Source organism: Dermacentor albipictus, chromosome 3 (genome assembly GCF_038994185.2).
Source record: "Dermacentor albipictus isolate Rhodes 1998 colony chromosome 3, USDA_Dalb.pri_finalv2, whole genome shotgun sequence".
NCBI lineage: Eukaryota > Metazoa > Arthropoda > Arachnida > Ixodida > Ixodidae > Dermacentor > Dermacentor albipictus.
The window spans coordinates 8,843,140-8,859,335 of NC_091823.1; the positions used below are offsets into that span (position 1 = coordinate 8,843,140).

Consider the following 16,196-nt stretch of genomic DNA (forward strand, 5'->3'; position numbering starts at 1 on the left):
CGATGTCGTCCGAATAAAAGAAACCTGGGAGCTGCTGCTCTACTACTGTACCCGCCTGTTTGTATGAGAGATTAAACCCGATATTACTTCCTTCTAGCGCCCTCCGCCATGTGCCATGTGATGTGCCATGTGAGGCAATGACTATGCTCAACCCTCTCAGAGGTTATGAAATATGGCTCACGACAACGCCTCAAGCAAACACCTCTCCCTATGTGTTCTGTGTACTATGCAGACAAACAACAGTGGTGCACGCAAGGTAACGTTTAACATCAACTCACCACTCTCGTTGAAGAAATGAGGCTCTGGACGTCAACATCACCGCTAATTATTATCAATCAAAGCATCCAGCACGGAACGCTTCGCTTACATCGATTCCCACAGTGCGTGGGATCTGCATATTTTTTTTTCCTCAAAATTTTTTTTTCGGCGCTGCGCACTTTCGCTGACGGCGGTGCGTGCTGTTGTGGTTGTCTCGCTTCGCGCAGCGCACGATTTTGCGCGCTGTGCGCGAGGACGCATGACTAGCGGTATAATTCGGCGCTACACGAATACTGAGGCAGAACAAGCGGATCGCACAGCATGATCACGCGCTGGAACATGCCAGAAAATGGCATAGTTTCGGTACCTGCGCACGTGACTGCACGACCGTGGGAACAAGCAGACTAAGCGCAAGTACAACTCTCTTGCTTCGGTGCGAAGTAAAACAAAAACACGCAGACATTCCGTTTGTGTGTTTTATTATTTCTCTAAACTTCAGTTCTTCAATTCAAGCAACCGATCACACAAATAACAGATGTTGCCTTGGATATAATTCTCGAAGTCACGTGTCACCACGAGCGACGTTACACTGCGGACACGGCACGTGGGCGCAGGGACACGAGTACGTCCCCGCCTGGCTTGAAGCGCGGTCGGCGAGAGGGAAAGGGAAGACGGCGTTCGGACTGAAATTTCAGACCTTTCCGCGGAGCGTAGCGATGTAATTCTTTGCAAACACGATCGTTAGCGCGCATTGTATGCTCTATGACCTTGTCAGCTCAAGATGTCCAGACCTGGTAAAGGGCTCTTCAAAAGAATTACGCTTATTCCGACTGGGAGCTTTCACTTTTTCAATCGGTGCATTTAGAATATTTGATAATTTTTCTCTTACATGTATGTCTTTGATATATATGTTTATGTACCCTTAGATTTACCTGGAAGTGCATTGGTCATCTGTGTCTCTTCGTGCCACGCCGTCAATAAACTTGGTTTATTCCACCATAATATTGTGTTCTTTGATCATAGTCCCTCATCAATATTCCACCAACAAAAATAGCGCGTAAAATGACACGATATCAATACAATTTTCTTTCGTAGCTTCATGTTTTAGATACGCGGCTTCTGTGGCAAAAATTACGCATTACTTTTAGAGAACAGTGTTAAAAATAGCAGTTCACCTGGCCAAAACTATGTACCGGCCCACAAGAGTCGTGGGCCCACCGAAGCAAGTAAAGCAATAAAAAAATTTTACTTCACAAACTTTCTGCGCGAAAAACTGGGTGTCCGCCAGCGTCCGCACAACTGTAGCACAACGGACGCTCAATCTCTAGCAGACGACGCACTTGACAACGCCAGCAAAATTGAAGTCGTCATGTTGTATAACCCATGTGTCAAATACGTATACGTAGGAAAAAAGTGTCACTCTAAATTAGCAGCCGAAATAAAGCACCATTATGAGAGCGAACGCGTGCAATCGGTCTCAGCGCCCGCAGCGAAAGTACGTTGTACATGCCGCGAAGCGCCTCTCCACCCCAATTTAATTCGCTCGCAGCGCCCTCGCAAAGTTTTTCCACACTCTACGCCTCGGCGGGAAACATGGAAAAAGCGCTCGCCCGTGTCATTTCTCCCTGCTTGTCCCATTGAAAATCGCGCTGTTCTGTTTCAAGTGTGTCTTACCAAGACGCCCAAACGTCTGTTTTAAAGAGGAAGGAAAGCGCCGTTCGGCCACGGTTCTGCCAACTACCATTGTCTAATCGCCTAGTACACTCTAACACTCTACAACACCTGCAAAATGATGATAATGGTGATGATAATGATGATGATAATTTATTGGCATAACCTTTAAAACGAAGCGGCGACAGTCACCTAGCCTACTTGAGTTAATGTGTAAGTATGCTGTATATGCTTTTATTTTAGCCTTTTTGTATATATTGTAAAGTCTTTATTGAAAATATTTACTGGTATGCAACGTTGGTGGCGCCACAAACGCCGCCGTCAATCGCATTTCGCAGCGAGTCGTTGGTGGGGCAAGCAAAACCACGTGTTGTTTTGGAAGCCGCATGAAGCCGTGTGCGCGGCAGTGTCGGTAGTGTCCGTGCAGCTGGTTTTTTTAATTCTAGTTGTCGCAGAGCTAAGCTTTGAACTCGCCCACTTCTCAAAAACCGCTTGTTGTCATTGTGAAAACAAGCCGCACCGTTGCAGATTCAGATGTCAACCATCGCATCGAAATGGCTTTGTCCCGACCTGCAAGGTTGTCGAGTGCTGCTTCGAATGAACGAAGGTAATATCGAGGGCGTCGTTGCTGATGTCTCTCAGAAGACGGCTCGAATCACACTAGAACAGGGTGAGTTTGTTTTGTGTTGATAATTAGAAAAATATCCTACGCGTTGACCGTGCCTTTGAAACTTTACAATTCGTTATAGTACCTCAGACGCTTGCGTCTCATTGTTTCGATGCAGTGATCGTAGACGCAGTGGCACACTTGGCCAGCGTCGAAGTGTTTTTCTTCGTTCCGGCAAATGATAGCGAACTTCCGCGTGTACTATGAGCATGCCTAATTCTTCTTTCCGTCAACCCGCGCGGATTGAATTTCCAGTAGTTGTACCTAACCTGTTGGGAATGTTTTGGACTGCTTCCACTCACCTCCACATTTCACTTCTTTATTTCAGTAACCGACGTTACTACAAATCAGTCACTTTTTGGACCGCTTCACTTCTACGCGCAGGATATTACATCGTGTGAGTACCAGACTCAACGCGCATGTATAGTAGAGAGTTTTAGAATTGGGGGCCCAAGCGGCTTGGGGACCCAAGAAAATTGCGCGCCACCAGTGCGCATGCGCAGAACCCAAGCCAGTCTTCGGTTGTTGCGTTCGCGTTAACCCAAGACCCAAGAATCGAAAACTAGCGTGGGGCCCCAAGCCGTCTTGGGCCACCCTCGCGGGTGACAGCGATGGCGTGCAGCAGATGGTCGCAGAGCAAACTTTATTTACTTCGACTGATTTCGCAATTTCACGCGGGTGAACTCGCAGTTTTTTCGCAGCGCGTAACAGAAAACACCAACTAAGAGCACTTGGCTTCGATTGGCTTTGCTTGGCTTAGAATCGCACACTTAATTCGTAATACTAACCGGTAATAACACAGTGATTACGTTTCTTAGATTTTATTGTTCTCTCTTTTTGCTCAAAAATGCATTCTGTTTGTTTTCACTTGTAAGAAAAGAGGTTTATTTATTTTTGCTTTCAAGCACCTTTCTATTTTCCACACTGCGGCGCACCGAGCACTCAACCCAACGCTGTCTGCGTTCGACCCAATCCTCAAACTCTGCTGCTCACCTAGACCCAAGAGCAACCGACGCAACGCGGCTTGGGGGCCCAGCGCCTTGCGCCCCCAATTCTAAAACTCTCTAATGTTTCACTTTGCCAAGTGCATTGTTTAAGTGGTCACGTGCAGCGTTTCAATCGCCCGCGTTGCTTGTTGCAGGCGTGGTGTTGGAGAACTCGACGCGCAAGAAATACATTCTGGAACGAGAGTAAGTGCAGTGCCATTTTTGGGTCCTGTGATATTCACGGTAAACGTTTTTGTGAAGCACATGTTATTAGCACATAACACGATTTTTTCCACTTACCTGCACTACGATGTTGCTTATCAGTGAAGATGGACCACGCTTGTTGAGAGTGCGCCCTGTACCTGCTCACCTGGAAAAACTGAATTCAACACAAAACAACAGCGAATTCATTTGCCATCGTGAAGAGGCTGACACCTCGGAGGTCATCAAGAAGGGCTTCATAAAGCGTACGTGTCACTTTTTTTTAATGCGTCGGCATCGGCTTATTTGCCCGACAGTTTCTGTCTGTGTATCGACTTTCTTCAAGGGCTATATATATATATATATATATATATATATATATATATATATATATATATATATATATATATATATATATACACACACACACACACACACACACACACACACACACACACACACACACACACAGTGCTGCTGCCGGTGATCTGCCCGGACCACCGTCTTTGCACCTTGAAGAAGCAGGACGAGGATCGAATGAGCCCCTGAACAACACTTTCTAATGTGGTGAACGCGGTTTAAATGTCAAATTCGAGACTTCAAAGAGGTGTGACGTAATGCTGACAGCATTTCTCTCCTGTCTAGCGATAAATATGCACTGAACCTTCTTTAAAATTTTTTTCGTTAATTCATTTTATTTTCTCAATCAACCGTGAAGGAAATGCCAACACTTATTGTTAGGCCAAAAGCCAGAAAGTAGGGAATGTTTTTTTTTTTTTTTCAGAACATGTTGCAGGTAACCGTATGTGGCTGGGTCAACAAACATAAAAAGATTTAACTAAGCTAACTACAGTCAAAGTTACTTGTCGACATGAACGAACGCAAGTATTGTGTTCTCGATCAATCGCTTTCAGACAGCCTTATTTGGTTTAAATAACCAGTGTGGCGAAAGTTGTGGGCAAGAGCACCATTCGTGAGTGTTGTTTCCACATCATGAAGTTGTTCATTGCATTGCAAAAATATTATAAAGAAATGTGATGGCAATGAACGTGAGTCACTACAGTGCACTGTCTGGCTCAATGTTGCGTCAGGCGAATATAAACCTGCAGATGAAAGTGGTAGGGGAAAATGCCGCACCAGTTCAGTGTTTGTCAGAGCTGCTGTTCTTCGCCTTCATACAACACCTAGTGAGAAGCCATTGCTTTTGAGGCACAAGTGCAAACACGGTTGCCCTCTGCGTGTTGTACAGTATTGAAATGTTCTGTTCTGAAACCTTATGTGGTCAGCTAGTGCATTCATAGGTATCCATGGGCAGAATACCGTATTTATTCAGATCTAGGCGTATCCTTTTTTTTATTTAGAAAAATTTGCGAAAATCAGGGCCAGCCCGCGCGGCATCGGCGCCACAATATGCAAGCCACCAGGGGCACCGGCAGCTTAGAATCAAAGATGCTGTTTATCTGAAACCTCCAGAAACATAACATCACTTTGTGGCCACAATATGGCAGGGAGAACTGAACAAACTTTTTTGATGTACTGCAATGTGGATGGCTTCATAGTACCATAAAAAGCGCAATGCCTTGAGGCTGAAAAGATATTGCTGATTTTACCAGGCCACGAAGAGAAATAGAAATGTTCCTAATGACGAATATTATACAGGCGAAAGCAAGGAAAATCGTAAATGTTCAAGGCATCACTTGGAATAAGTTCCGATACCTGTCTACTTTGATATGTCAACAGATCATAAAATGTGCATTCATTATGCAGTAGAATGCCTGTCTTGTTCGGCTTACTCTAAAGAAAGCTTTTTTCTTTCTTTCTGACATTCCTAATTCCGGGAGTCTGCTCAGCTTAGAGTAAGTATGGCAAATATTGTTCAGTTAAAACCTTAGAGAATCTCACAATTAACTGCAGGGTCTTCATCGTAGCATCCATTCATAAAGACTGGCTGCGAAACACCAATGTTCGGACTCATAGTCTTGTGCGCTTGAATTTTCTTTGCTTTGTGTAAATTAGACGTACAACACACACTCTACATTCAAATTGGGGTTCCGCATATTAGGTATATGTTTTCAGAAATACTTTTTTTTTTCAATTTCTTATTTCTATCCCCAAAACATTATTTTTGCAAAAATTATTTCTTATGTCAAGCTTTCGCGTGTTTTTTTTTTTTTTTCTATGGTAGATGTCTGCTGCACTAACATTGTTGACGCTGAAATGGGCTGTCACTGCATATTTTGCTCTTCATTGCTGTAGTTGTATCCAATCCACAGAATAACAAAGTTTTCGAGAAGCAGTCTAGCAAGGGCATAATACCACATAGCAATGTAACCATGCAAGAAGTAAGAGTGACAGCATTTCATATTCAGACACAAATAGAATGAGACATGACTTATAACATTATGCATTTACAGAACTCCAACAAGTAACAGGTAAAAATAAATGACTGGGTAGATCCAATCCTGCATTATTATTAGTGAACTTGCCCAGTTCATGCAACACAGTGGCCACTGCAGGAAGATTGCAAAGGCCCTGGTGTGTGCTCCCCTGATACCTCTGCGCACCCTCACCAGCTTCTTGTCACAGTCGCAGGCAAAATGAATCCAAATAAGGGGGAAAAAAAGTTTATATTTTCTTGAGCAGCAGGCTTATGCATGACCTTGACCTCATTACAGTGAACTAGAATATATGGGCAGTGCACTGACTGACCTGTACTGCGTAATGTAATGCAAAGTAGTATTTGCAGCGGTGGCACAGTTGTCGCTTACTATTGAACACATTCAGCCAAATCGTAGCTCCATACAGGCCGGGCTCCTGCTCACGACGCCCTCCACTGTGATGCATCTTGAATAGTCGGTTATTACAACAGTCTCTAGCGATACAAAAAGTGGTACGCTGAGAGGCATGGTCGTGCCACTCAATATGTTTCTAGTACACTCTGACTTTGTTGGACTGCTTTTACGGAGTGTATTACACTTGATGCAAACAATGCCACAAAGGCTACTTCACTCACTGCTTGCATTCGGGACCAAACTATTGGTGAATTCCAATGGTGGAGTCGGAGCAAGTTTTTCTGCTCGTTTCGGAGCAAGTTCGTTTGAGTGAGGGTGGGAGTAAGGTGTTCCAATGAGAGAGTCGGAGGGGATTCAGAACGGGAGTCACTCCGTGGAGCAGAAAAAGATGCTCCGCCAAAATCGGCGGAGTGAACCGGAACTCTGCGTGACATATTTCCTTTACCACGTTTGTCTGCTGGGAGGCGCCACTGGTCACGACTCGCCAGGAAGCAAAAGCTGCTGCACGCTTGGCGAGATATCCATTCCGCACTTTAAAAAAAACAACAGGTGAACGGCGCTGAAGAGACAAGTGACCGGTGCGGCGGTGCTGGGAGCAAATAGCGGAAGGAAATGACAACACGCAAGGTACCCTGGGTAACTCTGTGATAGAACTTCCGCTTCTGCCTTGCTCTGGCGGCGCAGGTTGTGTTCCACTCGCGGATCTGGAGGCGTTGCTCTGCGCCAGAGTCGAGTGCTCGCTCGCAGAGTCCGTCGGCTGCTCCGACTCCGCCATTGGAATTCAACATATAGTGTGGCCCATATGAAAAATAGTTATGTAGGTGCATGCCATGTAATTTGATGTAGCACTCGGCTTCATACTCTTATGTTGTAGAATGTGACATATTTAGTACATGGAGGGCATCTCAGGTCTGAACCTGCTTGCCACTTAACAAGCAGTGACACGTTTCTGACCAGCCAGTGCCGTGCATCGCTCGCAATCAAAGTATAGTGCGTTGCCTACTCGAAAGCACAAATGTGTCCGAACGATACAAAATTGGACATAATACGTGCCCAGAAGTTGTAGTTGTTATATATGAAGTCGTTATTCCATAGAAAGCATTGCAGATCAAGAACAACTGCACTGAGAAACGTGCGCAGTGGGACTTCTTTGTTCACACTACCTGTGTGGCTTCCACACTATTGCCTGCTGCGTATGGAGTATAGGCTATCAGCTGAGCGATAATCACCGTCTTGACTCGGTTATAAACTTGTTTTTTCACTGTCTCTTTTTCTGCATGCACACACAATTCTCCGACTGCAGGTTTGAGAGCCATGCTATGTGAAGAACATGGCCTCCGAGATTGCATGGTGCAGCATGTCGTACACACAGCAATGTGCCATAACCTGAAGCCATACAAAGTCCATGCGCTTGCAATGCTTTGATGGAGGGTTACACTGCTGGGAAATTCCTGATAAAAGAGGGATGCCTCTGTGTCACTTTCTGACATGAAATTACTAAGTGGGGCAACCTGGAGCTCAGACCCAATCCCACATTTGTTTTTCATCTTTTTCATTTTATTGGTCATAAGTATGCATTACACTGAGGGAGCCAAAAGCTGCTTAGTGAACATAGGGCAACACTTGTATGAGTTTCTGATGCTTTACTCTGTTTATTGGTATCAGTACCATCCTCAGCATTTTCATAGTCACCTCTAGACCCTCAATACCCTGGAACCTGCACTAAAGCTATTTATTTCTCTTGCTTCAACATAGGGTCTGCGTAAATTCTGTTTTGTTATATTGCATTGCTTATTCCTTTAGTAGGCTTTGTTTAATGTTTGAGGGCACATGGAGCACATTTAATGGCTGCAGTACTGTTTATATTCCTGAAAACATTTTTTTTTTTCTGTTTCGATTTTATCCTGGTAGGTTTCTTTTTCTTGTATTAAGAACAGCATGTCATTGTGACCACCAATCTAATTTAGTCCATTAAACTTTCCTAACGCTCTTCATTGACACTCAACCAACTGGCCACACTCACTGTACATTCACGAATTCCTAATCTCGTCAGCTTTTACTTGATCCTTTGTTGTCCAGCCTGTGTCTTCCTTTGATTTTGATTCTTTTAACTGAATCATCCTTCAAGCATAAATTAATTTTGTGCATTGAAAATATAGTTTTAACACATTCACTGCATCTTCAGCTTCGTTAAAGACATGCAGCCACAGAACAAGCTTGAGTTTTATTATGTCCACAGATGAACTCTCAAAGATGCTTGAGGTGCGGAAGTAATATCAGCTATTTTATGTTAATTGTACTTGCACAATAGCAATCCATTTCAGAAATCTGCCTACTGCAAATGATTACTGTCAAGAACAGAAAATGTTCTGCTGTTTTATGTGCCAAAATCACCATACTGTCACGTAGTGGTGATGGTGAATAATACAGCGGCAAAACTGTGAATGACGAAACTAACTTTTTATTGAGTGAACTTGTGCCCACAAGAGCAAGTTAGACTCAAAGCACAGCAATAGCGGCGTACACGGTTGGCAATTGTTGAAGTCTGATCTGCCGGTCTAGCACGTTGGCTTTGATACACGAGTCATCAAAGGTTCTAGAGCAAACGGTGGTGCCCGTGTGTCTTCCAGAATGTTCTACATAATTCACGTTGCACATGCAATCAGATTACACAAACTTCAATGACAACAGAACCTTCAATAATATTCCAGAAACTTCCTGTACGTGCAGGAACATCCCTCGCTGAGCGATAACATTTGTTAGATGTTGCAAAGCGCATGCAGCGATGGCGTAGAGGTAGAGAATCCACCTCGCGTGCAAGAGGACCGTGGATCAAATCCCGGTGCCGTGCAATTTTCCATCGGATAAAAAAAAAATATATCCGCGTGTTGACAAAATTGCATAAACAGGCCTGGAGTGTGGCCTGATCCTGGTGATCAGAACCGGTAATGCACTCCCTCACCAGAGCAGGATTGGCCACCCTGGTGCAGTACTTGGCCACAACCTCCTACATGACTGGGGTAGTTGGAGAAGTATGGGAGAGGCCTTTGCCCTGGGCGTAGCCAGCCAGGCTGATGATGATGATGAAAAGCGCTCAACCGTAAAAGATGAAGGCGCACCATAACAGGGAGCTTTGGGTTAATTTTGTTCACCTGGAGTTCTTAACATGCACTGATATATAAGTACTATATGAGCATTTTTACATTTTGCCGCTATCGAAATGGGGCCGCCATGGCTGAGAGGGAACCTGCAACCTCGAGCTCTGCAGTGCAATGCCATAGCTACTAAAGTACAGCAATAGGTCAAAAACATGAGAAGAAAGCCCAATACATGACAACATATTAACATTGCTACAAACACCCCGTCATAAATCTCGTAACTCTTTTGAATAACATGCTTGGTGCATATTAATCAATTTTAGAGCACAGGTCCAATCAGAAATGTTTTAAAGCACTAAACCACTCTGAGCTCGAAAATTTCTTATATAGTGGCTGCAATGCACCAGTCCACAATGAACATACAGGTGCAAGAAGTTTTTGAAGTGATGCCATAATAACAAAGTTGCAGATGTTTGATGAATGACTGCTCAATCACTATGGTTTCTCGTTCACCTTTGCTAATCTCCCCATGGGTACCCTCTACTCCTTGTTGCCTACTATAGGAGTGCTTGCCCAAATATTGATCAACTTCATGCTTTGTTTGCAGTCATTGGTATGCCAGAAGACCTACCAAAGCTACAACGACCAATTGCAACTGATTTTGAAGTCATTAATGAAGTGAATGACCAGCTGAGTGAGGCGGTGTGTATGCAATTTGTTGTGGGTCATACTGGTGCTTATGTGATTGCTGCTGTTCTGATTATACCACCTCTCCTACTTACTCTAAGAAAGTTAACGCTTCACACACGCACACAAACACAGGGTGCCCCAACTATCATGTACCAAGACTTAAAAATGCAAATGCCACATAGCTGGACAGAATCAAGGTAATGTTTGCCATTACTTGGAGGTCATTTGTGAACAAAGCTCCCGTGGAGGAGCCGAAACGTAAATATCCATTTTAAACCATTTTGGTAGGCGTCCGAACCTCTTCCTTATGCATCATCCCGACCAGACGGGCTTCCGTCATACCCTCGACTTAATACCTGCTACATAAAGGTGTTTTTACGAGTGTGAATGAAGCTCGCAAACATGCACAAAGTGCCTCGAGCGGCCAGTCGTGCGGTAATTTTGCTTGTATTTGTGGGCCTTTCTAATTTGTCATTTGCCTGCAATGAGGGCACATGATTTATGTGATTTTGCTTTCACTGTATTAGAATCCCATTTACAGCTCGATCCCCGTTCAAGCTGGTCTGTTTGGTTGATGTCTACTGTAATTGTCAGATCATGCAAACAGTCAGTTCAACATAAGAGCACACAAAAAGCAGGCATGATTGCAGTGTGTCTCTTTATTTGCCTTTACGGGGCCCTTTTGGTCTTCACTCTGTTTTGTAGTTATAAGTGGAGTGAACTCAGGTTTCGAGCTTCACTATACTGCATTGTAATGGGGCAGTGTGTAATTTGCATAGCAAAACAATGGGAGAATCAGTCACTTTTGCAATGATGCCACCACAAAGGCACTGTGAGCTACTGGTGTGCTTAGCGTGCAACACATCAATATGCAGTGCAAGCTTTTTTGCATTTATTAAAGGGACCCTGAAACGATTTTGGCGATTTTCTACAAACGTACTGAGTCGTTAGAGTAGGATCTTCTGATCATTAATTGATGCACCTGAGTGCTCTGCGTAAAGCGTGTAATTTATTATAAGGTTTTAAAAATACACATCGCTGCCGATCGCAGCGCACTGCTCGGCGGAATTTTAAGCCGCCCCTACCCATATGATGCAAATAACCCATATTACGTCACATGGGCGAGCTATCTGATTGGCTGACCAGGCGCGTGGTCGATAATTTTTCCAACTTTATGGTGAACAAATGATGCTCGTAATAGTTGGAATGTTAGTTACTTTGTTTTTGTAAAAAGAAAATAACCTAAAGAGAATACACAAGAATAGTTTTTTAGTACACTTCAGCACTTCTGGCACACAGCAAGTGTCGTCTGCTTGTGTTACAACGTACTCCATTTTGACGAGAGCTCCGCGGTCAGAGTCGGTCTCAGTCTTTTCGCGAGCACTATGATTCGACTTTGTTGCCTTGTGGACTGCAAACCTATCGACCTGCAAACCGCGAGTCCAGTATTAGGGCAAACGCAAGCGCAAGGGGACAGGGTCTGGCCGCTTGACTGTGCCGGGATGAGCCACGAGATGAGCAGAAGGGCAAATGTGAACGGTCTGCACGGTGCAGCCACCTGGTGGCACAGAGCTCAACCATACACAGTAGCAGCAACGAAGTGTATTCTTTGCTGCTGGTGTGTATTTTTCGCAGGAGTGTAATCATCAACACGTTGATTTATAAATGTTTAAAATGCTTTATACTTGGTTAGAGCAATATCAGCGCTTTGTTTGACTGGTTAAGCACTGCGCCAGCAAGTGTCTGGACCGTGCAGACCGATCAGGCTGCTCACGTACGTCTACGCTAAAGTTCCTTCATCAGCTTGAGTTTATGCCTCCAGTCATTTGCCGAAATGACCAGCTTGCCTGTTTTTAGCGGAGTACCGACATGTTCGGCGCTACGACAGAATGCTCGCAACGCACGCTGCTTCGATAGCTCTCGGTCGACGGCCAAGCGGCTAGCGGAGAGGTCTCGCGCGGGAGGGGGCGTGCTCCTAAACAACCGGAAGTGAGCGATGTGACGTCGCATCGTGACGCTGAACCAGTGAAGGCGGAGCTTAGCGCCGCTCGCTCGGCGAGCGAGTTGAGGAAAAGCATAGCTAGGGAGGAGGGTAACTTCTAATCGCTTGCAGCTCCATTAATACGTAACGCTTCACTTAAATTGTGGTGCGAATGTTCTACTTAAGCTGTACCCTACGCGCCTACAAAATTTGTCCGAACCGTTTCAGGGGCCCTTTAAATAATACATTGTCAAAACAGAATTGAAATTAATGATATTTTCATAATATAATTAGAACAAACTCCTACAATGCGTTAACACAATTAATCAAGCTGCATCTACGCCATCTTTACTTGGACATTTCCAAGCTTAGATCATTGTTCCCTATAGTTTGCTTAATGTTTTGACTGAACTGCAATCAAACGCTTGTCTGTTCATTCTGTTCGTAGGCAAGCATGCTTTCATTATCAAATTACTTTAAAATCAGATGACTAAACACACAAGCAGGAGAGAGCGTAGAAGAAACAGCTGCACTGCACCAGGTGGGCTTTACGAGCCTCTTTCCATCTGTATCAGGTCATCAGGTTTCGCTAAAGAAAAAAAGAAAGTAAAAATGAACCGAGAAAATGGGAATTTTGAGCACAGCTCTATACGTGTTTTCATTTCACTATACATTGAGGCAAAAAATTTGAGGAACATGTAGCTGAGCCGGTGATAGCCAAAAATCTGAGCAGCGGGTCAAGCGTGTCAGCTTTTGTACATGACTTGTTCAAGGTTCCAGTGCAATCACTGGTGCTGTGTGGCTTCCAGAAAGTACTACACAATTCACAATCACATTACAAAACAATCACGATGTCTGCTGAAGTTATTCGTAATGAAAAAGATAGGAGAGCCTGCTTGACTGATATATTAAGACACAGTAGTTTTGGTGGAAAGTTATTATGGATCATTAGTCACAGTGGCGCAGTCATTTGTAACTCGCACTACCTTGATCTGCACTGCTGCATTCAGCATCTGTTGCTCTTATTTTTCTCTTTAAAGATTGCAGCAATAAAGAAGGCACAGGCTATTTCTGTTGCATTTGAAGGCGTGAAAGTTGGACGTCATGGCTCTCTCTCTGTTTTGGTGGTGAGTTTCACTCGCAATTTTTTCATGGCTGACACTAGTCCATAGTCATTATCATTGTTTGCAGTACAGTGCAGAAAGTGTTTCATGGTGAACACCTAACTAAAGCAAAAAAGTATGTGTATTGCTCAAAATTTAATTACATGTACCATTGGTACATAGTTTGGCAAACCATTCCTACTGATGATGATGATGAAAAACTTTATTTATCCCTCTTTAAAGGGAAGGGGGCAATGGAATAGAGGGTGGGGGAGGAACTACTTGAAGTAGGCCTCCTTTATCCTCTCAGCCCACTCCAGGATGGCCTCCTGAAGATCGGGCCTGGAGCTGCGCAAGGCAGCCTCCCACTGCTCCTCACTAGATATTAACTGCTTGAGGAAAGGGGGAAGGGGGTGCTTAGGGCACCCCCACATGATGTGGTTTAAGTCTGCTTTGGGAGAGACACAGAATTTACAAGAGGGAGAAAGGTAAATGGCGGGATGAATGCGGTGGAGGAGGTAAGGGGACGGAAAGGTGCGAGTCTGCAGCTGTCGCCACAGAACTTCACACCTACGCGGGGATTTGCCCATGAGTGGCGGAAAGGTTAAGCGGTCTAATCGGTAGTGGGTGCAGATGTCGTGGTAAGTAATAAGTCGATCCCGCGCTGTAAACGGTGCCTCCTCCGTGGCGAGGTCCGACACATCTGATGCCTGAAGTTTCTTGAATGAAACTGCTACAGGCATCAACCTTTTTCTCAATACCACCCTGCAAGTATTGTACATCTTTGATGAAGTACTATTACTTAAGCATTTTAGCAGTCACAGGTACAGTTCAACACGCTCTTAAAGGAAGGGAACGCTTAATTTATAATATATGTATAATGACTACTTTATTTCTTTGACTGTGTTGCAAAAAAAGTGACTAACATGACATCCATGAGTAATCGTGTCATGCTTTCAGCACATACCTCAGCTATAATTCTTGATAGAATACTAGTGAGGCATTCTATTTAACATAGACCATACTTCACATTTGTTGTCTCCAAGGACTCGTCTCGTAAAGCTGCTTTTTAGACACCCTTTTAAGGATGTCATTCCCATAAAGGTCCTGAGGGTTTACAAGCTCACCATAAGTGTTTGGAGATTAAACATGATATGGTTGTTTACTGTCCTATGCTGTTACACAAAGGACAAAATAAAAGAAAAGAAACTGACACAACTGACGTTGGTGTAATAGTGTAGCACAATAAACGGAACCATGTCGTTCCAACTAGCCCTTGTCGAAGTCTTATTGAACATCATCACATGGTCATCAAAATTTTTAGCCAGCCATTCCTGTGTCACTGAAGTCATCTGTGCGGGTGCTAAGCCTTGCTACACAAATGGCTCTGAACCATTGGGCATGTTTTGTTAGCATGTTGCAGTATCCATCCAGAGGCAAATGGGGATGTAGTCATCTAGTTCTAATGTGCAGGCAGGTTGATGCAGACATTTGAAAACTTTTCTAACACAGTGATGTGTGATAGGTAGACTGTTTGTTATGAATTTTTAAGGTAGGTGTGGCACTCCTTTTTCTTTTGTTCTTTCACAGGTTGCAACCTCATCAAAAGTGTACATATTTGATGTTCAGTCATTGAAGAAGGCATTGTTTGACCATGGGTTGAAGGAAATCTTGGAATCTAGTGACATTGAAAAGGTAATGTCGCCCCCTATTTTCTTCAGACACTGGAATTGTTTTTCTCTGTAGATAACTATCCAATTATTTTCATTCCATTCACTTGCAACTGTGTGTACTGGATGCATTACTACTACTTCTATAGTCCTGCTTGGCTTGTTGCAGAGTGTATGCAGTGTGCAGCTAATGTTGTGTTGGCTGTCCCTGTAATACTGTAAAGTCCTTGGAAGTGACTGGATTTTTATGTGCAGTGAAGTATTTGAAAGGAATATACTATGGGATTTAAGGTGTGAGGTCTGTCTCATGCACTGCAAACACTCCAAGTTTCCACGACAGAGTTATCAACACTCTTGCTTGGTATAGCAGCCTAATGAGTTGTGCTGCACACGGGAGAAATGTCACCAGTAAGCTGTTGTAGTTGAACCTCGCAATAACGAAATCGGTGGGGAACTCCGATTTCGTTATTTTGCTTGCGCGATAATTTCATTGTTACGAAATGAGGCAGCACAGATAGGTAATATGTTGCAGAATGCAACTTTGCTATCAAAATTCCGTTAGCCAATATTGGCAAGCTTTGCTTGAGGATATAGAATCGCACTGCCAACTGCAGTGGCAGTATTGCTGTGAAGCAGTATTCTCAGTCAGTTGCATTCAGAGATATGATCACTTATGCAAGATTTTTTGTAACTTGGCACTGGACGCAGAGCAACAGCGCTCCACGCATGCAGCAGCATTTCCCCACAGCATGCTGATAGCTGTAGACGCCGACGCATCCGGTGTCGAGTGCAAAAGTGATTGTACCTTGTATACTTGAAGGCAATTGATCTAGATTACTGAGGTGAGAAATAGGTAGGTCATCGTCGCAACAGATTACACGGTGCGCTATGCAGAAATTACTGTGCTTCCACGAGGAACTGCCGAAGAATCTGCAAAGTGCTTTGTATACCAGATTCTTCTGCACCATGGATCTCCAGAAGTTCTAAGGACAGACAGAGGAACATCCTTCATGAATGACCTCATGCAAGCCATTCTCTACTACAAGCATACAGCTCACCGTAGAAAAGTGGCCTACCAC

The 16,196-nt window shown here is 44.0% G+C and overlaps 1 protein-coding gene across 3 annotated transcripts in view; it reads left to right on the plus strand.

Annotated features, from left to right (window-relative positions):
• The first annotated feature begins 2,259 nt into the window (after positions 1-2,259).
• LOC139057210 (piRNA biogenesis protein EXD1) overlaps positions 2,260-16,196 on the plus strand; it is a 49,752-nt gene continuing 35,815 nt past the window's right edge. For all 3 annotated transcript variants that reach the window (XM_070535044.1, XM_070535045.1, XM_070535046.1), the window contains exons 1-7: positions 2,260-2,599; positions 2,925-2,993; positions 3,738-3,786; positions 3,907-4,049; positions 10,281-10,375; positions 13,385-13,471; positions 15,038-15,142. In XM_070535044.1, coding sequence (XP_070391145.1) covers positions 2,464-2,599; positions 2,925-2,993; positions 3,738-3,786; positions 3,907-4,049; positions 10,281-10,375; positions 13,385-13,471; positions 15,038-15,142 — 684 coding nt within the window. In that variant the 5' untranslated portion in view covers positions 2,260-2,463. The remainder of the gene's footprint in view (positions 2,600-2,924; positions 2,994-3,737; positions 3,787-3,906; positions 4,050-10,280; positions 10,376-13,384; positions 13,472-15,037; positions 15,143-16,196) is intronic.